The following is a 23,415-nucleotide window of genomic DNA, read 5'->3' as shown; positions in this document are numbered from 1 at the left end:
ATCGGTTACTTGGGGAGGGAAGTGGAAAGGGGTGAAGGATGTTTATGCTTTGAAGAAATCACCATTGTTTTGAAATTATACGTTCATATGAGGCGTTTTTTGTGGGTTGGAGGCGAAGAGACGGCAGAATTTGTTTGAAATTTATTATTTTATATGAAATATATGTCACCTAGCTGGAAAAAAATCAATCAATTAGGAAAGCCAAAATCACGCGGGACATAGATATCTTATCTAAGTCATCATTAATTTATAAGAGTAATATTATTGGGAAAAAATAAATAGAATTGAAGAATACGAGGACCACAAGGTCCAATTGCTCTGCCATTGTAAAGATCTTTAGGCTTGCAACTTTCATATTCATGGCTATGTTAATCTCTGTTTTTTGAACAAAAAACAGAGGTGGCTCATGGAGCAAGTACTTGTCTTTCTAAATTTTGCCTTTTAAATTATTGATCATTTAGAGATTGAGTAATCAAAAATGTTCATGTGACATTACTAATCATCACAAAGATGCATATAAAAAGCCTGAAAGTAGATTTGATCTTGAACAGGAAAGCGGAGGAGCACATTGTAGAATCAGCCAATGATGAGGTAGAGATCATGTATGAGTTTATTACAACCGTACAAGAAAAAATCAAGATGATGACAGTGAATCAATGGTGCGCAGTGAGAACGCCCCATTACGCGAAGAAGATGATGGCTTTTTTTTAATATATAATTAAAATCACATATCCAGTCATCTTACTTAGTTAGCATGCCATGTCAGTAGAATAAACAGTGTTAGTGACACATCAGCAAACTTAACACCATTTAGGTCCTTATTAAACTATAGGGACTAACGTTATAAACGAAATAAAACTTGAGGGACCAAAACCTATTGCTTAAAAGTATAGGAACCAAAACTAAAATAAACATAAATTATAAGGACTAAACATTATATTAACCCTAAATTTTAATTAAAAAAGTATCTTTCTAAAATATTCTTATTGGAGTTAATGTTTGGACTTAAGTATATGTTTTCAAAATAAAAAAAATTGGTATAATTAGAACAAAATGTAAGGAAGATCAGGATATTTTACTCAATAATTTTCCCCATTCATTTTCTTTTGACAACAAAAGTCAAAGTCTCCCCTTTGAAACTAAAGGGATCAACGCTCCTGTGGAAAATTTGCTGCGTAATGATAACTACGTTGTTTTTCCCTCCACCAACCCAATCTGTTTTTCTTCATTTTCTAATATGGTTCTCATAATAATAATAATTTTAGTCAATAAATTAATAAAGATATTTTAATAAATTAAAAAAAACATCTATTTATCACAAATAACTAAATTAATTAGTTTTTTTAATTTACTCAAATTAATTATTTAATTATTTCTTATATTAAGGATCGGAGGTAGTATAAAATATGTATTAATAATTGTGAAGCTTGACCTATGGACCGGAATATATTTTGCCTTGTTGAGGGAGATCTGGACATTGTGGGATCAAAACGAGAAAGGCTTTAGTTGACTCGTAACTCTCTAATATAATAACCATGAGGTTTATGTTCAAATAAATTCTCCCCATTCATTTTCTCTTGGCAACAAAAGTCAAAGTCTCCCCTCTGAAACTAAAAGGATCAAAGCTCTTGTGGAAAATTTGCAGAGTAATGACAGCCACCTTTGTTTTCTCCACCCACCCAATCTGTTTCTCCCCCTAGTAATTTATTTTAATTGTTATAGACAAATATTTAAAACTTCAATATATCATTGTAAGTTAAACAACAAGCTCGAGTGTTGACACTCGGTTACAACTCGAAATATGCATATATCAATATTTCTGGTCCATCCACGTGCAATTAATTCATAGTGAGACATAAAGATACTGTAAATATAAGCTTGTTATAAAATTTATATTTTATATTGATGGGAGTGGTTTTGATACTTGAAAATAAGTTGGTTTAATTTAAACATCCCAAGAAATTGCTGGGAAATAGTTAGCGAGTTGTTATCAATCCCTTTCTGTGATACCTTTTCTTTGCTCGAATTTTCTTCGGTAAACTCTTCAAGGGTCTCCCTCATGAAACCGACAAAGGTATTTAGTTTCTTGTTGACAAGTACTATTTTTTTTCCAATGATTTGTTTCATTTTTCTTGAATCCATTTTGTTAATTTCTTTTCTTGCATCAAGGTCTCGTGGAAAATTTTTTATTCTCCATAAATATTTTCTTATAGTAGTTGAATGGAGCTTTCCAGGAAACTGCATCAATTTGAAATTAGAGCATAGATTATGATTAATCCTAAAGCCTGGGATGGATACTTTTGTCTGACATGTGGAAATTAAATTAGAGTGAAAATGGGGGTTCGTTGTTGAATGTTCACCATGGAGATTTGGCTGTTCATTTTGAGGAATCAGACTATACTTTTCTTTGCCATTTTTTCCTACAAGTTTTCTAAATAGAGTGAAAGTCATAGCTGAGAAAAGTCCGGGTATGATTTTTATTTTCGCCAAAGAGGACGGGTGTGATTGACAAGAAACCATCAATTTAAAATGACATTTTAATTTACAAGTTGAAAATTAAAAAAAAATTAAAATGATGTTTCCTTCAAAATAACTAAGATACAATAGTTTTTTTTTTTTTACCAGCAACTAAGATACAATAGTTAAACGAGAAGTTTGGTGCATAATTAATAGTCCAAATATCCTTTTCTTTTTATAATCTATGTAGATCAACATAATCCGTGAAGCTATGAGGAGAGAATGGCCTAAAAATACATTAAAATAATGAAAAGATATTTTAATAGTTCTACTTCAATTTCTGCGCATAGCATGGGTCATATGAGTTCTTGAAAGAACAGATTAAAAGGCCATGAAATAAAACTATGGTCTTAAGAAAATCAAGATCCAACTTTAAAGTTTGATTTTTATGAACTAGCATTCATATTATTTATTGAAGCGGAGAAGCGAAATGCAGCTAAAAGTTTTTTTTTTTAAGTAACATAACATAAAAAATTAGAAAAATGTTTTAATTTTTAAAATTAGTTTTCAAAGTTTATGTAAAAATTTGATACTCTGGGAAACATTGATCTTTTGAATCCCTAGAAAAATTGTATAAAATACATTATTCTATTCTCTTGAAAGGGCAAGTTTAATTATGTGAGAAAATACAGGTTGGTCTGTAAGATAAATTTTGGATAACTCAACATGAGTGGCAATCACTTCTGTGTCTTAAGCATGCAGTTCGGAATTCGATTCTCAACCATTATATATGAAGTTGTAGAAGTCTTTTAAGGATAATTAATTTTTGTTATTGGCAGAAAATACTTCTTATCCATAGAAAAATGTATTTTGGCCAAATATAATTTAAATTTATAAAATAGTACTTTTAGCCTATTCTGAAATTATAGTCGCATACTTTTTTAATAAAACTAAGGACATATTTTGAAAATAAAAAATTATTTTTTTGCCAATTGAAAATAAAAGATTTACCGTCACATAAGCACGGTTACGATGAAATAAGGATTTAAAAATACTAAAAAAATGAAGTCATCCCACTCGCTGAGAATATTAAGAACGCATCCAATTTAATACCCTGTTTAGATGAGAAGAAAAGTTAGGAGGAAAAAAATGGGAGGAGAGAAAATAGAGAGAAAGAAAAACTAGAGGGAAGATGTTATCATCCTTTTTGCTTGGATAGATGAGAGAAAATAGAAAGAAAATAAAATTAACAAATATCTAAATGACTAAAACATCCTTATTAAAATATATCATATTTAAAATTAAATTAAATTAATATTGCAATAGAAAAATTATACTACCATTAGCATCATCAAATAATTAAAATCAAATTATTTGGTTGATATATATTTTCAGATTATGATATTTTAAAACCAAATTATTTAATAAAAATATGGTTTTAGGATAAAAAAATAAAAAGCGAATAACTTTTTAAATAGAATAAAAGAAAATAAATATGGAGAGAAAAATAGAAGAAGGGTAATCTTGGAAATCTTATTTTCCTTCTTAAATCTTTCCATATGTGAAGAAAAAATTTGGAGAGAAAATAAGGTAGGCCTCTCCCACTTTTCCTTCCTCCTATATTTTCTCTCCTATCAAAGTAAGGGAAAACTTGTTTCTCCTCATGTTTTCCTCTCTTGTTTTTCTCTCCTCTCTAATTTTCTTTCTATCCAAACAAGGGGTAAGTAAACTAATATTGTAGGCTATGAAAGTGGCAAAATGGTATTTCTTCTTTTAAATTAATTAGATTTAAGATCACATTTTCACCGTTTTGAAATGCCGCCGATAAATTAAGAGATGGATTTTTTTTTTGGCTTCTGAATTAAACGATGAATTTCAACTTTTAATTGGAAATAAAGATCAGCATGAATAACAAAAATCCTCATATTATATCTGTTTGTATGTGTCTGTGTGATAAAATGTTTGGTTACAAAAGACAATATTTTTGTCGAAGCAAGATAATACAAAATTCTCAATATTATGAACTCCGAGAAAACATTGCCATTTATTTTTGTTGAAATAATATCCTCTGATGACTTTTCTTCATCGGAAAAGTATACAAGTTATTAGCTAGTTATGTTATTTTCGAAACTCTCTGTATATAAAAGCCTATATCTAGTTATGTTATTTTTTCTGGTAATTATCTAGTTATGTTATGATTAATACTACCTTCGGTCCTAATTATAAAACCATGTTTGTAAACTACAAATAAAATCTTATAATTATGATCGGAGTTAGTATCATATAACATTTTATAAAATATCAAATTATGTGACCTAACTTATAGATAGTATTTTTAAGGATGTGTATGTAATTATGTAAGTGATTGAAGGTTTTGAAATCAAATTATTTATCTCAACCCGGCCAAACAAAAATATTTATATCTAAATATTTCTTCTCGTAGATTGTACATGTCGTTAATTCTAGACGTAGCTAAATCTTTCCCAACCGTCTATTAAGCTGTGCAGCGGATAGACAATCATGATTATTTATCTATGGTTTGCATATCGAACACAATTCAGCTCGCAATATCCCCAGTGACAAGGGAATTTGGATATAATATAAGAGCATATATATTTTAATTGTTCATTTAAAATTAAAGTTGAATGATTTAAATTTTATTCTACTTTATTCTCAATATTTTAATGTCCTTTTGTTTTCACACCAAATTTACAAATAAACATAATTTTCATAAATTATGATTTATTTAAAGTGAGACTTTAATGTACAATATATATATCCTACGTAAAAGTAAGATCATTGCAGCTTCGTGATCACTTATTTTAGTCTAATATAATCTAAGATGATCGTGAAGCTTCTTGGAAAATCATTGAGGGAGTATACTTTGCCTTTTTTTCATTTGAGGGAGATTTCCACATGGTGGGGGCAAAAGGAGGAAGACTTTAATTGACTCATAATTTTATAATATAACAACCATAAATCTTATGTTGAAACTAAAAATTTAGCCGTCACAAGAGCATGGCTACAATAAGATAAAGATTTACAATAAAAAAATGGAATCATCTAACTTGCTGCGCTAAGAATTAATATTGAGGCGCATCTAATTTAAATTATCTAATATTAGAAATAACCACAATATTATTAACTGTAATTAGAACTTGCGATTTGATAGAACAATTGCAGTTATGCGCGACAAGAGACTGTTTATGTGTGTGTATGTGTGTGTGCGTGTGTGTGTGTGAAAACCGCAAAATGGGTGCTAAAAATAGGAAGGAAATTTTTTAGTAATTTATCATCTTTTAAAATGTTTAGATTTAAGATCATATTTACATAGTTTTGAAATGTCATCAATAAATTAAACGAGTTTTTTTTGGGGGCTACTATATTAAATGATGAATTCCACCTTTCAATTGCGAGTGTTTGGTGTGTAAGAATGTTTTGTTAGAAAATAGAGCTTTTTTTGTCCAAGCAAAATAAAATCTTACAAGAGCACACTATCCGACACCAACGAAAATGCTCAATATTATGGACTCCGAAAACATTGTGCATTTATTTTTGAATTTTTATCTTTTTTTTCCAAAAAAAAAGAGGTTGTTGAAATAACGTGTTCTCTCCACATCTACTTTGACTTCTCTTCATCAGAAAGTGTACCAATGATCCATGAAAGTACAGCCCCATAATGAACTCTATAAAAAGTTCTACGTACCATCCGCATTTTACGCCTCACAACATCTCATGAGCTGAGAAAAATAAACAAAAAGAAACCACGGTTACCCAAGAACTGTGTGTTTTAATCCTCTCCAGTTGTTTCACTTTTGAATTTGTGTTGAAGCTATTTCGTCACTGTGATGGGTTGTGTGTTCAATTTTTGTAATGCATTATTAACATTGCTGTTGTTGCTGCATACAAGACTCAGTTTGGCTATTGATGGTGAAGCATTGAAGAAGTGCATCGAGAAGGAGAGGAAAGCTCTTCTGTTGTTCAAACAAGGCATCTATGTTGACTATGGCATGCTATCCACATGGAGGGAAGAAGATGATGAAGATTGTTGCAACTGGAAAGGAGTTCGTTGTAGCAACCAAACAGGTCATGTTCAAGTTCTTAACCTTCATAGTTTCGCTCCAACCTTTTTGAGAGGTACAATTAATATTACTTTGTTGAGTGAGTTGCATGATTTGCAACATTTGGATCTCAGTTACAATTATTTCTACCCAAGTGACATCCCTCAATCCATAGGCTCATTCACCAACTTAAGGTATCTCAACCTCTCTTATTCTGATTTTGTTGGGAGTATTCCTAATCAACTGGGAAAGCTTCCAAACTTACAATATATTGATCTGAGTAACAATTATTTGGATGGAGCTATCCCTTGCCAAATCGGAAATCTTTCCATGTTGCAGTCCCTTCATCTTGGAGGAAATAATCTTGTTGGAGCGATTCCTTATCAAATTGGGAATCTCTCCATGTTGCACACCTTGCGAGTTGGTGGTTATTTGTCTAACCTCACAATAGCCAACAAAAACAATGGTGATGCAGAGTGGATATCAAAGCTCTCTTTATTAACAAATCTTGAGTTGAGTTATGTGAGGGATGTTGGCAATTCTCAGGTGTGGCAGCACATGATTGGTAAACTTATGCCGAAACTAACAGAATTGAGATTGAGAGATTGTGGCATTTCTCATGTGCACAACCTTCTTCTGTTTGCTTCTCCTTCCAACTATTCTTATTCTCTTGTCACCCTTGATCTCTCTAACAATAACTTGAACTCATCATTATTTCAATGGTCCTTCAACTTTAGCTCCAACCTTCAACAGCTTTATCTAAGTAATTGCAGTCTTTCATCTCATAATCTTTACTTTCTATCTTCTCATTTTCATTTTCCTTCCCTCATTGTTCTTGATCTCTCATATAATAACTTGATGTCAGTAACGGCATTGAGCTTTGGCTTCAACCTTCAAGAGCTTTATTTGAGCAATTGTAGCCTTACATCAAATAATCTTATCTTCACATCCTTCAATCCCAACCTTTCCTCTCTTCTCCATCTTGATCTCTCTAACAATCTGTTGACATCATCAACCATATTCGATTGGATTTCCAACTTCACCTTCAATCTTCATAAACCGGACCTCTGGGGAAACTCGCTTAGCCCTTCCATTCCTGATGGTTTTGAAAACGTAATGAAGTCTCTTGAAGTTCTTGATCTCTCAGGTAATAATCTCCAAGGTGAAGTCCCAACACCACTAGGGAATATATGCACATTGAAGAGCCTAAGCCTTGCCTACAATAACTTTAGTGGCGACCTTCCGAGATTCATTTCTAATATATCATGGTGCAATAGACATTCATTACAGAGTTTGAATTTAGCAGGAAATCGATTGACGGGCATCTTACCTAATCTTTCAAGTTTTTCCTTGTTGCAAGATTTGTATCTCGCTAATAACCAACTAGAAGGAAAAATACCTGAAAGCATCGGATTGATGTCTCAATTGGAAAGTTTGTCCTTGGGTGGGAATAATTTTAGTGGTGTAATCACGGAATCTCATTTCAAAAAGCTTTCTAATTTATTGAGCTTATCATTGTCTGGCAATCCATTAACCATAAACATTAGCGCCAGTTGGATTCCCCCTTTTCAATTACAATCTATGCGCATGGCTTCTTGCATGATAGGTCCTAATTTTCCAATTTGGCTTCATAATCAACATCGGTTATCCTATTTGGATATCTCTGATGGCAGGCTTTTAGGTTCTATCCCAGAATGGTTTTGGCCACTATTGAAAAATATATATCACACGAATATCTCATTCAACAACTTTTCTGGTGAAATACCAAATTTACAATTCAAGTTCAATTATCAGCCAAGAATTATTTTGAATTCAAACAACTTTGAAGGTGCACTTCCACCATTTCTTTGGCAAGCATCAGAACTTCATCTTTCTAAAAATAAATTCTCAAATTTGATCCCACTTCTATGTAGCCAAATTGAATATGGAGGCATTGTCATTTTAGACCTATCAAACAATCAATTAACAGGGCATCTGCCTGAGTGTTGGAACCAACTGGACACATTAAAATTTGTTGACATGAGTAATAATAATTTGTCAGGAGAGATCCCATCCTCTATAGGACGCCTTGTGAATGTGGAGGCTATGGTTTTGAGTAACAATAGCTTGACTGGAGAACTTCCTTTGTCTTTGGCCAATTGCTCCAAGTTAGTATTATTGGATGTGTCAGAAAATAAGTTGTCAGGGCCAATACCTTCATGGATTGGGGTAAGCCTTGAACAATTGCAAATTCTAAGTTTACGAATGAATCATTTAAATGGAAGTCTACCCGTACATCTTTGCCACTTAACACAAATTCGACTCTTGGATATCTCTCGCAATAACTTGTCCAATGAAGTTCCATCATGCCTTGAAAATTTTACTGTTATGGCACAAGAGCATATCAACTCAAGTGGAAGTTATCATTATTATATGACCAATAAAGCAGGGCCTTATCCATACTCTGATGGTTTGGAATTCTATATAACATTGATGTGGAAAGGTGAGGATTACAAGTATATGAGGCCGGAGCTCTTTCTTAAAAGCATTGATCTCTCTAGCAATGCTCTATCAGGAGAAGTACCAAGAGAACTTATGTCTTTGTTAGGATTGGTTTCCCTAAACCTATCAAGAAACCTGCTAAGTGGAGAGATACCTATAAATATTGGGAATCTAGAATCACTAGAATTTCTCGATCTGTCAAACAATAAATTATCAGGCCCAATTCCTCCAAGCCTTGCTAATATTGATCGACTCAGTATGTTAGATTTGTCAAACAATCATCTCTATGGAAAAATCCCAATAGGAACACAGTTGCAGAGCTTTAATGCCTCATCTTATGGAGGAAACCTTGATCTCTGTGGATTGCCACTCAACAAGATGTGCCCAGAAGATAACACGCCTCCACCTCAAGAAGCCAATCACAATGAAGAAGAAGGGGCCTCATTGATCTCTCAAGAATTTTACTTGAGCATGGGATTGGGATTTGTTGTTGGATTTTGGGCCGTTGTAGGACCGTTGCTTTTCAACCGAACTTGGAGACAAGCCTACTGTAGGTTTATGAACACAGTAACAGACAAAGTCCATGTCATGGTTGCAATTTATGTGGTTAAATGCCTTACAATTAGAGACTAGCCGGAAGGTAATGATTTATATTTTTCTCTTGCTATTCTTCCTCCCATTCAACTCTTACTTATGATAACCATGTGATGGTAAATTACGAGAGTCCATGTTAATATAGACAAACATTTTAACTTGGTAATGATGTTCAAATAAAAATCAAACTTGGACATTGTATAAGTATCAGGCTTTTGACTAACTTATGGGAAAACTAAGATAGTAAAAATCAATCTTATCTATGGAATTACTTGGGAATGCTTAACATGCTACTCTATTTTTTACAGGATCTGTTTCTCCTACAGTTTGGCATTGGCTGTACTTATGATCCAAGTAATGATGGTTTGTTGCACGAATTGATGTTATGATTTGAATATATTGTACTTATAATAATGTTCTCTACTAGCATTTTATCGAACTGGTTATGTTTTGCTTATTGCCCTTTAAATATTTTCTATTGCATGCTAATGGTGGATATATATATAACTCTAGCATAACATCATATGTTTTGAAATGATATTCCTTTTGAATTATCTATCTATTGGCTTTGTATTGATATGGCCAAGTGGAGCTATTGATCAAATAATTCTGCTGAAGAACAAAATCTGAGGTCCATAATTTCATGAAGTAGAACTTACACATTGGTTTGATTGAGTTGTGACAAGGCATTGAAGACTGATATCTTTGATCGCTGAAAAAATCGGTGCATCCAAATGAAGGTCTTGTCGAATAGTTTTAAAACTTTTTGAGGGACGAATATCGAGAACAATGAAGTTAAATATTTCAAAGCTATTATGTTTTGATGTGCAGATTGTTCTACGTGAGTTCTCTTTTGTATTTGAGATACTCTTCCTCTGCTTAAACTACATAGTATTGAAGAGAAAAGTTGTAAAACTTGGGATCTAGACATGTTAGAGAGCCTTGTATTTTTAGCTTATAAAGCTTACAGAAAACAACAATAAAAAGTGGCATAGGTAAACAGAGTCAATGTTTGGGCTGCTTTGTATGTTATAATAATTACCCCCATGATAAAAATCCCTTGCTTTGTGCTTGGGGACTGGACGTAGGACATATTGGTCTGAACCAGGATAAATGATCTTGTGCTTTCTCTCTCTCTTCACTAGTTTTATTTGTTATTTTTTAAAGTTATATTCAAGGATAACCTCATCTTTCATAGAAATTTCACCATACAAAGTCATAGAAATAGAAAAATATTTTTGTGACATAATTAAACTTTTTTCTTAGATTCCTAGGTCAACACAACTCTAGAGATGATGCTCTAATGCATGTTCATTAAGAATATTCTCCAAAAATACATGAGTTTGACTCTTAAGTATAAATAACTTCATAAAGCAATTATTAATTTTAAAAAGTAGTTTGATTTTTCTTAACATTTGTTCTCAAAAAATAGCTATTTTTTTTTTTTAAAATGTTTAACACTAATACTACAATCAAAGAGATTTAGTGGAATTACTCAAATCCGCATTCACACCTAGTAGGCCCAAATCCTATGGTATAAGCATTGATTCTAATATAACAGGGTCATCATCAATATATCAAAAAACAAAATTTATGACAAGTTTTGTTATTCACGCCCATTCATAAAATATTAAATAACATTAATTCAACAATAACTTTTTTTGGTATGAGCAATTTGAAACATTTTCTTAGAAGAGGGATCCAGGCACTCCATTTTTTGCTACTTTGAGGTATAAAATCTGCGCCTCAAGGGATAAGATGTCATTGAATTAAATGGTTGGTTCTCAACAATTTAATAACAACACGCGCGCACAATGCTTTTATGTGGGAAAAGAAACGGGTGGAGCCCACAAACGTGGAAAGGATTGTGATTGTGTGGTTCTCCATACAATTTTGGCTTCTTCTCCGCAAAGCAAGCCTTTGGAGTTTCAGAATTGGAAGTCGAGCAACCTACACTTATATAAATATTTAAAATAGTACTTCTGATTTTTAATATAAATATACAAATTAAATAACTAATTTATGAATATTAAAAAACTAATTAAATTATTTATTTTTAATAAATAAATATTATTTTTTAAAAATATTTTATTAATATGTGTATTAAAATGAAAATCATTTAACGTATAAAATTTTAAATAAAATAAAATAAATTAAAATTTATATTTAAAATATATTGCATCATTTGTTTTTTTTAAAGCTGATTGCACCATTCTAAACTTTTCTTTTCCTCGAGAATTTTACTCACTTTTTCGCCACCCACTCCTCAAATATCATACCAAATTCTCCGTCTCATTACTACTACTACTACTACTACTATTTCTTTTATTATATTTTGAGAGAATCATATACAGGAACCCATTCACAAAATTGTTATCATTTGTTTATCAGTTGTTGTTAAAACTAATACTAATATTGTAACGAGTCCTTATTTATAATTTTTTTTATCTTTAAGATCTTTTTTGTGATTTTTTCTTATTTTTCCCCCAACAATTTCCTTCATTATTATTTACTTATATTCATAACTTTTTTTGTGTGGAAATACCCTCTTTATTTCATATTACACCCCTTTTTTAAATTTCATTTCTGGATTTTTTTTGACGAAAATGCATATTTATTGATTAATTTATCCATTTTGGGCCTCATATTTTCATCTATTTAGATATTTTCACCATTATTTTTATCGTTAAGTCGATTAATTTAATCAAGAAAGACATAGATTGAATAAGAAATTAATAATACTTAAATTATTATTTAAAAGTTATTTTTATTTTTTGGAAAATCAATTTTCTCCTATAATATCTACAATATTGTTTTCCTGTGATTAAATTTCTTTCCTCATTTTGATAATAAGTATAAATAAAGCGTAGCTAACTATTTCCCAATGAAAAGATATGAATGGTTGGATAAGCTTGAAAGGGACTTGAGGTATTATTTAATTTAATAAATTTAGAGTGAAGAAAAAGCTATTGGCTGGTAGGAAGAATTATACTTTGATGTCTATATCAAACTTATAAATATTATTCTTATCATTACTCCTTTTCTGATGAGATGATAAATGTGAAAAAATGAATAAAAAAAAACCAAAATCTATAATTTTCTTCAGGTTATCTGTTACTGTATCACAAATGATTGTTATTTTAAACATTTAACATCATCCAAAACACCATATCTTTGGACCGAACATTCTTTATTCAATTTGTCGGCATTTTATTATTGATGGATGAGGGATGACAAGTCCCCTACCTTATGGTCACAATAAAATAAAAAAACTACAATTTACTATTATAAATTAAAATTATTTATTGTGTTTGTTTGTGTGTGTTTTTGTTGTAAAACTATTTTTAAAGATGACGATGATGATCATAAATCGAAAGATAAGAATAACCATCAAGGAAGCTATCCTAACTTAGCTCTGTCAATGATTAGATCCTGTCTAGTAGTCTGATATTAGAAAATTAAATTAAAAATATGTAAAAAAAGAAAAAAAAAACTGAAACCGTTTAAATATAATCAAAATAATAATTCAGACGTGATCCCAAGCACTTCCTAAGAAAAAATTGAAGCCGGCGCCGAGTTAGATGAATGTTAGGTTGATCTTTGGTAATTGAACTCAAACGATTTAAAATCCAACGTAAGATAATATTCGTCCGGTCCTTAATATATGACTTAATTGTTAAAATACCTCTCATTAACAGAAAAATTATTTAAACATTCTTATTTGCTAAAAAAAATTTTTAATACAACAAAAAACAATTTTAATACATGTATTTTTGAATTTTTAATATGGAATAACATTTATTAATTTTGATTATATTATTAAATTTTACAATTTTAATTTTTTTACTGCATAGTAAAACTTATTTATTTAGATTTCTTTTAAATGACTAGGAAATATATTAAATAAATATTTTTTTCATCATGTAATATAAATTCTTTGAGTTTGAGAGACTAAAGAAATCATTTAAAATTTTGAAACAAAAATTTTGTTAGAAACATTTATAACGTGTTTAATCTATTATATATTTATTTAAAAAATTAATTAAATTTTCATTCAAGATTTTCATGTCTACTTTAAATAAATAAATCAATTTTTCATCCCAATATGATAAAAACACTAAATAAATAACTATTTGTAAAAATAAAAAATAAAATTAAGGAAAAAAATTTTAAATTCCTCAAAATTTTTTTGCTAAAATTTAGGGATTTTGTGTTATGAAGGGTAAATTAGTAAATAAAAATTATCTTAATATAAATTTTAATTAAAAAGTTATCTTTTGGAAATATTCTTAATAGAGTTAATTTAGAATTAAATGTATGTTTTCAAAATAAATAAGAAGTTGATGTAACTAGAGCAAAATATAAAGAATGTTAGGGTATTTTACTAAGTAATTTTTTTCCATTTATTTTCTCTTGACAACAAAAGTCAAGGTCTCCTTTTTGTAACTAAAGGGATCAAAGCACCTATGGAAAATTTGTCAAGTAATGACGACTACCATATTTTTCTCTACCAACCCAATCTGTTTTTCCCCTATTAATTTATTTTTCCAATATAGTCCATGTAAAAATTATACTTCTAACTAATATATTTGATTAGTAAGGATATTTTTAAAAAAAACATATTTATTACAAATAATTAACTTAACTAGTTTTTTTTAATCTATTTAAATTATTCAACTAACTCTTATATTAAGAAATAAAGGTATTACTCCTCCGGTCCTTATTATAAGACCCCATTTGACTTTTTATTTGGTCCTAATTATAAGACCCAAATCCATTTTGTCTCTTATATTTTTGTATTTTTTCCAAGATAATCCTTCTAATAATGATAGTTTTAGCCAATATACTTAATTAGCAAGGATATTTTAGGAATGACAATACTTATTTATTATAAATAACCAACTTAACTTACTTCCTTAATCTCCTCAAATAAGTCAATTGGGTCTTATAATTAGGACCGGAGGAGTATAAAATATGTATTAATAATTGTGAAGCTTGACCCATGGATGGGAATGTTGAGGGAGATCTGGACATTGTAGGACCAAAACGAGAAAGACTTTAGTTGACTTGTAACTCTATAATATAATAACCATATTATGTTCAAATAAATTAAATTTTCCCCATTCATTTTCTCTTAGCAGCAAAAGTCAAAGTCTCCCCTCTGAAACTAAAAAGATCAAAGCTCCTGTGGAAAATTTGCAGAGTAATGACAACTACCTTTGTTTTCTCCACCCACCCAACCTGTTTCTCCCCCCAGTAATTTATTTTAATTGTTATAGACAAATATTTAAAACTTTAATATATCATTGTAAATTAAACAACAAACTTGAGTGTTGACACTCGGTTACAACTCGAAATATGCACGTATCAATATTTCTGGTCCATCCACGTGCAATTAATTCATAGTGAGACATAAAGCTACTGTAAATATAAACTTGTTATAAAATTTATATTTTATATTGATGGGAGTGGTTTTGATACTTGAAAATAAGTTGGTTTAATTTAAACATCTCAAGAAATTGCTAGGAAATAGTTAGCGAGTTGTTATCAATCTTTTTCTGTGATACCTTTTCTTTGCTCGAATTTTCTTCGGTGAACTCTTTAAGGATCTCCCTTATGAAACTGACAAAAGGTATTTAATTTCTTGTTGACAAGTACTATTTTTTTCCAATGATTTTTTTTTTCATTTTTCTTGAATCCATTTTGTTTCGTTTCTTGCATCAAGGTCTCACGGAAAGTTTTTTATTCTCCATAAATATTTTCTTATAGTAGTTGAATGGAGCTTTCCAGGAAACTGCATCAATTTGAAATTAGAGCATAGATTATGATTAATCCTGAAGTTTGGGACGGATACTTTTCTCTAACACGTGGACATTAAATTAGAGTGAAAATGGTGGTTTGTGTTGAATGTTCACCATGGAGATTTGGCCATTCATTTTGAGGAATTAGACTATACTTTTCTTTGCCATTTTTTTCTACAAGTTTTCTGAATAGAGTGAAAGTCATAGTTGAGAAAAATCCAGGTATAATTTTTATTTTTGCGAAAGAGGACGGGTGTAATTGACAAGAAACCATCAATTTAAAATGAAATTGTAATTTACAAGTTGAAAATTGAAAAAAAATGTTGTTTCCTTCAAAATAATTAAGATACAATAGTTTTTTTTTTTTTTTACCAGCAACTAAGATACAATGGTTAAACCAGAAGTTTGGTGCATAATTCATAGTCCAAATATCCTTTTCTTTTTATAATCTATATAAGCCATTTATATCAACATAATCCGTGAAACTGTGAGGATAGAATAGCCTAAAAATACATTAAAATAATGAAAAGATATTTTAATAATTCTACTTCAATTTCTTTGCATAGTATGGGTCGTATGAGTTCTTGACATTACAGATTAAAGGGCCATGAAATAAAACTATGGTCTTAAGAAAATCAAGATCTAACTTTAAAGTTTGATTTTATGAACTAGCATTCATATTATTTATTGAAGCGGAGAAGCGAAATGCAGCTAAAAGTTTTTTTTTTTAAGTAACATAACATAAAAAATTACATAAATGCTTTAATTTTTAAAATTAGTTTTTAAAGTTTACGTAAAAATTTGATCCTCTGAGAAACATTGATCTTTTGAATCCCTAGGAAAATTGTATAAAATACATTATTCTATTCTCTTGAAAGAGCAAGTTTAATTATGTGAGAAAATGCAGGTTGGTCCGTAAAATAAATTTTGGATAACTCAACACATGAGTGGCAACGATTTCTGTGTCTTAAGTATGCTGTTCGGAATTCGATTCTCAACCATTATATATGAAGTTGTAAAAGTTTTTTAAGGATAATTAATTTTTGTTATTGGCAGAAAATACTTCTTATCCATAGAAAAATGTATTTTGGCCAAATATAATTTAAATTTATAAAATAGTACTTTCAGTCTATTTTGAAATTATAGTCGCATACTTTTTTTTAATAAAACTAAGGACATATTTTGAGAAGAAAAAATTATTTTTTTGCCAATTGAAAACGAAGATTTAACATCATATAAGCACGCTTACGATGAAATAAGGATTTAAAAATAATAAAAAAAATAAAGTCATCCCACTCGCTAAGAATATTAAGAACGCATCCAATTTAAGTAAACTAATATTGTAGACTATGAAAGTGGCAAAATGGTATTTCTTCTTTTAAATTAATTAGATTTAAGATCACATTTTCACCGTTTTGAAATGCCGCCAATAAATTAAGAGATGGATTTTTTTTTGGGGGCTTCTGAACTAAACGATGAATTTCAACTATTGATTGGAAATAACGATCAACATGAATAACAAAAATCCTCATATTATATCTGTTTGTGACTTTGTGTGTGTCTGTGCGATAAAATGTTTGGTTACAAAAGACAATATTTTTGTCGAAGCAAGATAATACAAAATTCTCAATATTATGAACTCCAAGAAAACAGTGTCATTTATTTTTGTTGAAATAATATCCTCTGATGACTTTTCTTCATCTGAAAAGTATACAAGTTATTAGCTAGTTATGTTATTTTTTAAACTCTCTGTATGTAAAAGCCTATATCTAGTTATGTTATTTTTTTCTGGTAACTATCTAGTTACGTTATAATTAATACTACTTCCGATCCTAATTATAAAACCCTGTTTGTAGACTATAAATAAAATTTTATAATTAGGACCAAAGTTAGTATCATATAACATTTTATAAAATATCAAATTATGTGACTTAACTTATAGATGTGTATGTAATTATGTAAGTGATTGAAGGATTTGAAAGCAAATTATTTATCTCAACCCGGCCAAACAAAAATATTTATATCTAAATATTTCTTCTCGCAGAATGTACATGTCATTAATTCTAGACGTAGCTAAATCTTTCCCAACCGTCTACTAAGCTGTGCAGCGGATAGACAATCATGATTATTTATCTACGGTTTGCATATCAAACGCAGTTTAGCTCACATAGTTACAAGGGAATTTGGATATAATATAAGAGCATATATATTTTAATTGTTCATTTAAAATTAAAGTTGAATAATTTAAATTCTATTCTACTTTATTCTCGATATTTTAATGTCCTTTTGTTTTCACACCAAATTTACAAATAAACATAACTTTTATGAATAATGATTTATTTAAAGTGAGACTTTAATGTACAATATATATATATATATATATATATATATATCCTACGTAAAAGTAAGATCATTGCAGCTTCGTGATCACTTATTTTAGTCTAATACTCCTCCGGTCCTAATTATAAGACCCAATTGACTTATTTGAGGAGATTAAGGAAGTAAGTTAAGTTGGTTATTTATAATAAATAAGTGTTGTCATTCCTAAAATATCTTTGCTAATTAAGTATATTAGCTAAAACTATCATTATTAGAAGGATTATCTTGGAAAAAAATGCATAAATATAAGAGAAAAAATAGATTGGGGTCTTATAATTAGGACCAAATAAAAAGTCAAATGGGGTCTTATAATAAGGACCGGAGGAGTATAATCTAAGATGGCCGTGAAGCTTCTTGGAAAATCATTGAGGGACTATACTTTGCTTTTTTTTCATTTGAGGGAGATTTCTAAATGGTGGGGGCAAAAGGAGGAAGACTTTAATTGACTCATAATTTTATAATATAACAACCATAAATCTTATGTTGACAATAAAAATTTAGCCGTCACAAGAGCATGGTAACAATAAGATAAAGATTTAAAATTAAAAAAAATGGAATCATCTAACTTGCCGCGCTAAGAATTAATATTGAGACGCATCTAATTTAAATTATCTAATATTAGAAATAACCACAATATTATTAGCTGTAATCAGGACTTGCGATTTGATAGAACGATTGCGGTTACGCGCGACAAGAGACTGTTTGTGTGTGTGTGCGTGTGCGCGCGCGTGCGCGTGGGTGTGTGTGAAAACCGCAAAATGGGTGCTAAAAATAGGAAGGAAATTTTTTAGTAATTTAACATCTTTTAAAATGTTTGGATTTAAGATCATATTTACACAGTTTTGAAATGCCATCAATAAATTAAACGAGTTTTTTTGGGGCTACTATATTAAATGATGAATTCCACCTTTCAATTGGGAGTGTTTGGTGTGTGAGAATGTTTTGTTAGAAAACAGGGCTTTCTTTTGTCCAAGCAAAATAATATCTTGCAAGAGCACACTATCTGACACCAACAAAAATGCTCAATATTATGGACTCTGAAAATATTGTGCATTTATTTTTGAATTTTTATCCCTTTTTTTAAAAAAGAAGAGGTTGTTGAAATAACGTGTTCTCTCCACATTTACTTTGACTTCTCTTCATCAGAAAGTGTACCAGTGATCCATCAAAGTATAGCCCCACAATGAACTCTATAAAAATTCTATGTACCATCCACATTTGATGCCTCACAACATCTCACCAGCTGAAAAAAATAAACAAAAAGAAACCACAATTATCCCAGAACTTTGTGTTTTGATCCTCCCTAGTTGTTTCACTTTTGAACTTGTATTGAAGCTATTTCGTCGCTGTGATGGGTTGTGTATTCGATTTTTTTAATGCATTATTGACACTGTAGTTGTTGCTGCACACGAGACTCAGTTTGGCCACTGATGGTGAAGCTTTGAAGAAGTGCATCGAGAAGGAGAGGAATGCTCTTCTGTTGTTCAAACAAGGCATCTATGATGACTCTGGTATGGTGTCCACATGGAGGGACAGAGATGATGAAGATTGTTGCAACTGGAGGGGAGTTCATTGTAGCAATCAAACAGGTCATGCTCAAATTCTTGATCTTCATAGTTCAGATCCACTTTTTTTGAGAGGTACAATTAATATTACTTTGTTGAGTGAGTTGCATGATCTACAACATTTGGATCTCAGTTACAATTATTTCTACCCAAGTGACATCCCTCAATCCATAGGCTCATTCACCAACTTAAGGTATCTCAACCTCTCTTATTCTGATTTTGTTGGGAGTATTCCCAATCAACTTGGAAAGCTTCCAAATTTACAATATATTGATCTGAGTAACAATTACTTGGATGGAGCTATCCCTTGCCAAATCAGAAATCTTTCCAAGTTGCAGTCCCTTAATCTTGGAGAAAATAATCTTGTTGGAGTGATTCCTTATCAACTTGGGAATCTCTCCATGTTGCACACCTTGCGAGTTGGTGGTTATTTGTCTAACCTCACAATAGCTGACAAAAACAATGGTGATGCAGAGTGGATATCAAAGCTCTCTTTATTAACAAATCTTGAGTTGAGTTATGTGAGGGATGTTGGCAATTCTCACGTGTGGCAGCACACGATAGGTCAACTTGTGCCGAAACTAAAAGAATTGAGACTGGGAGGATGTGACATTTCTCATGCACATAACCTTCTTTGGTTTGCTTCTCCTTCCAACTATTCTTATTCTCTTGTCACCCTTGATCTCTCTGACAATAACTTGAACTCATCATTATTTCAATGGTCCTTCAACTTTAGCTCTAACCTTCAACAGCTTTATATAAGTAATTGCAGTCTTTCATCTCATAATCTTTACTTTCTATCTTCTCATTTTCATTTTCCTTCACTCATTGTTCTTGATTTCTCTTATAATAACTTGATGTCAATAACGGCATTGAGCTTTGGCTTCAACCTTCAAGAGCTTTATTTGAGCAATTGTAGCCTTACATCAAATAATCTTATCTTCACATCCTTCAATCCCAACCTTTCCTCTCTTGTCCATCTTGATCTCTCTCACAATCTTTGACATCATCAACCATATTCTATTGGATTTCCAACTTCACCTTCAATCTTCATGAACTCGACCTCTTGGGAAACTCGCTTAGTCGTTCCATTCCCGATGGTTTTGGAAACGTAATGAAGTCTCTTGAAGTTCTTGATCTTCAGGTAATAATCTCCAAGGTGAAGTCCCAACACCACTAGGGAATATATGCACATTGAAGAGCCTAAGCCTTGCCTACAATAACTTTAGTGGCGACCTTCCGAGATTCATTTCTAATATATCATGGTGCAATAGACATTCATTACAGAGTTTGAATTTAGCAGGAAATCGATTGACGGGCATCTTACCTAATCTTTCAAGTTTTTCCTTGTTGCAAGATTTGTATCTCGCTAATAACCAACTAGAAGGAAAAATACCTGAAAGCATCGGATTGATGTCTCAATTGGAAAGTTTGTCCTTGGGTGGGAATAATTTTAGTGGTGTAATCACGGAATCTCATTTCAAAAAGCTTTCTAATTTATTGAGCTTATCATTGTCTGGCAATCCATTAACCATAAACATTAGCGCCAGTTGGATTCCCCCTTTTCAATTACAATCTATGCGCATGGCTTCTTGCATGATAGGTCCTAATTTTCCAATTTGGCTTCATAATCAACATCGGTTATCCTATTTGGATATCTCTGATGGCAGGCTTTTAGGTTCTATCCCAGAATGGTTTTGGCCACTATTGAAAAATATATATCACACGAATATCTCATTCAACAACTTTTCTGGTGAAATACCAAATTTACAATTCAAGTTCAATTATCAGCCAAGAATTATTTTGAATTCAAACAACTTTGAAGGTGCACTTCCACCATTTCTTTGGCAAGCATCAGAACTTCATCTTTCTAAAAATAAATTCTCAAATTTGATCCCACTTCTATGTAGCCAAATTGAATATGGAGGCATTGTCATTTTAGACCTATCAAACAATCAATTAACAGGGCATCTGCCTGAGTGTTGGAACCAACTGGACACATTAAAATTTGTTGACATGAGTAATAATAATTTGTCAGGAGAGATCCCATCCTCTATAGGACGCCTTGTGAATGTGGAGGCTATGGTTTTGAGTAACAATAGCTTGACTGGAGAACTTCCTTTGTCTTTGGCCAATTGCTCCAAGTTAGTATTATTGGATGTGTCAGAAAATAAGTTGTCAGGGCCAATACCTTCATGGATTGGGGTAAGCCTTGAACAATTGCAAATTCTAAGTTTACGAATGAATCATTTAAATGGAAGTCTACCCGTACATCTTTGCCACTTAACACAAATTCGACTCTTGGATATCTCTCGCAATAACTTGTCCAATGAAGTTCCATCATGCCTTGAAAATTTTACTGTTATGGCACAAGAGCATATCAACTCAAGTGGAAGTTATCATTATTATATGACCAATAAAGCAGGGCCTTATCCATACTCTGATGGTTTGGAATTCTATATAACATTGATGTGGAAAGGTGAGGATTACAAGTATATGAGGCCGGAGCTCTTTCTTAAAAGCATTGATCTCTCTAGCAATGCTCTATCAGGAGAAGTACCAAGAGAACTTATGTCTTTGTTAGGATTGGTTTCCCTAAACCTATCAAGAAACCTGCTAAGTGGAGAGATACCTATAAATATTGGGAATCTAGAATCACTAGAATTTCTCGATCTGTCAAACAATAAATTATCAGGCCCAATTCCTCCAAGCCTTGCTAATATTGATCGACTCAGTATGTTAGATTTGTCAAACAATCATCTCTATGGAAAAATCCCAATAGGAACACAGTTGCAGAGCTTTAATGCCTCATCTTATGGAGGAAACCTTGATCTCTGTGGATTGCCACTCAACAAGATGTGCCCAGAAGATAACACGCCTCCACCTCAAGAAGCCAATCACAATGAAGAAGAAGGGGCCTCATTGATCTCTCAAGAATTTTACTTGAGCATGGGATTGGGATTGTTGTTGGATTTTGGGCCGTTGTAGGACCGTTGCTTTTCAACCGAACTTGGAGACAAGCCTACTGTAGGTTTATGAACACAGTAACAGACAAAGTCCATGTCATGGTTGCAGTTTATGTGGTTAAATGCCTTACCATCAGAGACGAGCCGGAAGGTAATGATTTATATTTTTCTCTTGCTATTCTTCCTCCCATTCAACTCTTACTTATGATAACCATGTGATGGTAAATTACGAGAGTCCATGTTAATATAGACAAACATTTTAACTTGGTAATGATGTTCAAATAAAAATCAAACTTGGACATTGTATAAGTATTAGGCTTTTGACTAACTTATGGGAAAACTAAGATAGTAAAAATCAATCTTATCTATGGAATTACTTGGGAATGCTTAACATGCTACTCTATTTTTTACAGGATCTGTTTCTCCTATAGTTTGGCATTGGCTGTACTTATGATCCAAGTAATGATGGTTCGTTGCACGAATTTATGTTATGATTTGAATATATTGTACTTATAATAATGTTTTCTACTAGCATTTTATCGAACTAGTTATGTTTTGCTTATTGCCCTTTAAATATTTTCTGTTGCATGCTAATGGTGGATATATATATATATATATAACTCCAGCATAAAATCATGTTTTGTATTGATATGGCCAAGTGGAGCTATTGATCAAATAATTCTGCTGAAGAACAAAACCTGAGGTCCATAATTTCATGAAGTAGAACTTACAAATTGGTTTGATTGAGTTGTGACAAGGCATTGAAGACTGATATCTTTGATTGTTGAAAAAATCGGTGCATCCAAAGGAAAGTCTTGTCGAATAGTTTTAAAACTTTTTGAGGGACAAATATCTAGAACAATGAAGTTAAATATTTCAAAGCTATTATGTTTTGATGTCCAGATTATTCTGCGTGAGTTCTCTTTTGTATTTGAGATACTCTTCCTCTGCTTAAACTGCATAATATTGAAGAGAAAAGTTGTAAAACTTGGGATCTAGACATGTTAGAGAGCCTTGTATTTTTAGCTTATAAAGCTTACAGAAAACAACAATAAAAAGTGGCATAGGTAAACAGAGTCAATGTTTGGGCTGCTTTGTATGTTATAATAAT

The 23,415-nt window shown here is 31.3% G+C and overlaps 1 protein-coding gene across 1 annotated transcript; it reads left to right on the top strand.

Moving 5' to 3' along the window:
- The first annotated feature begins 6,305 nt into the window (after window positions 1–6,305).
- Window positions 6,306–22,326, top strand: LOC114719289 (receptor-like protein EIX2). The gene is made up of 4 exons (XM_028904767.1): window positions 6,306–7,665; window positions 8,560–9,566; window positions 19,170–20,100; window positions 21,377–22,326. Exons 1-4 carry the CDS (start codon window positions 6,306–6,308, stop codon window positions 22,324–22,326), a joined length of 4,248 nt encoding a protein of 1,415 aa, XP_028760600.1.
- The last annotated feature ends 1,089 nt before the right edge of the window (window positions 22,327–23,415 follow it).

Source organism: Neltuma alba, unplaced genomic scaffold, assembly GCF_004799145.2.
Source record: "Neltuma alba isolate B1F8T4 unplaced genomic scaffold, ASM479914v2 tig00011902_pilon, whole genome shotgun sequence".
Classification (NCBI taxonomy): Eukaryota; Viridiplantae; Streptophyta; class Magnoliopsida; order Fabales; family Fabaceae; genus Neltuma; species Neltuma alba.
The sequence above is the reverse complement of the archived record's forward strand: the minus strand, read 5'-3'. Positions and strand labels throughout refer to the sequence as shown.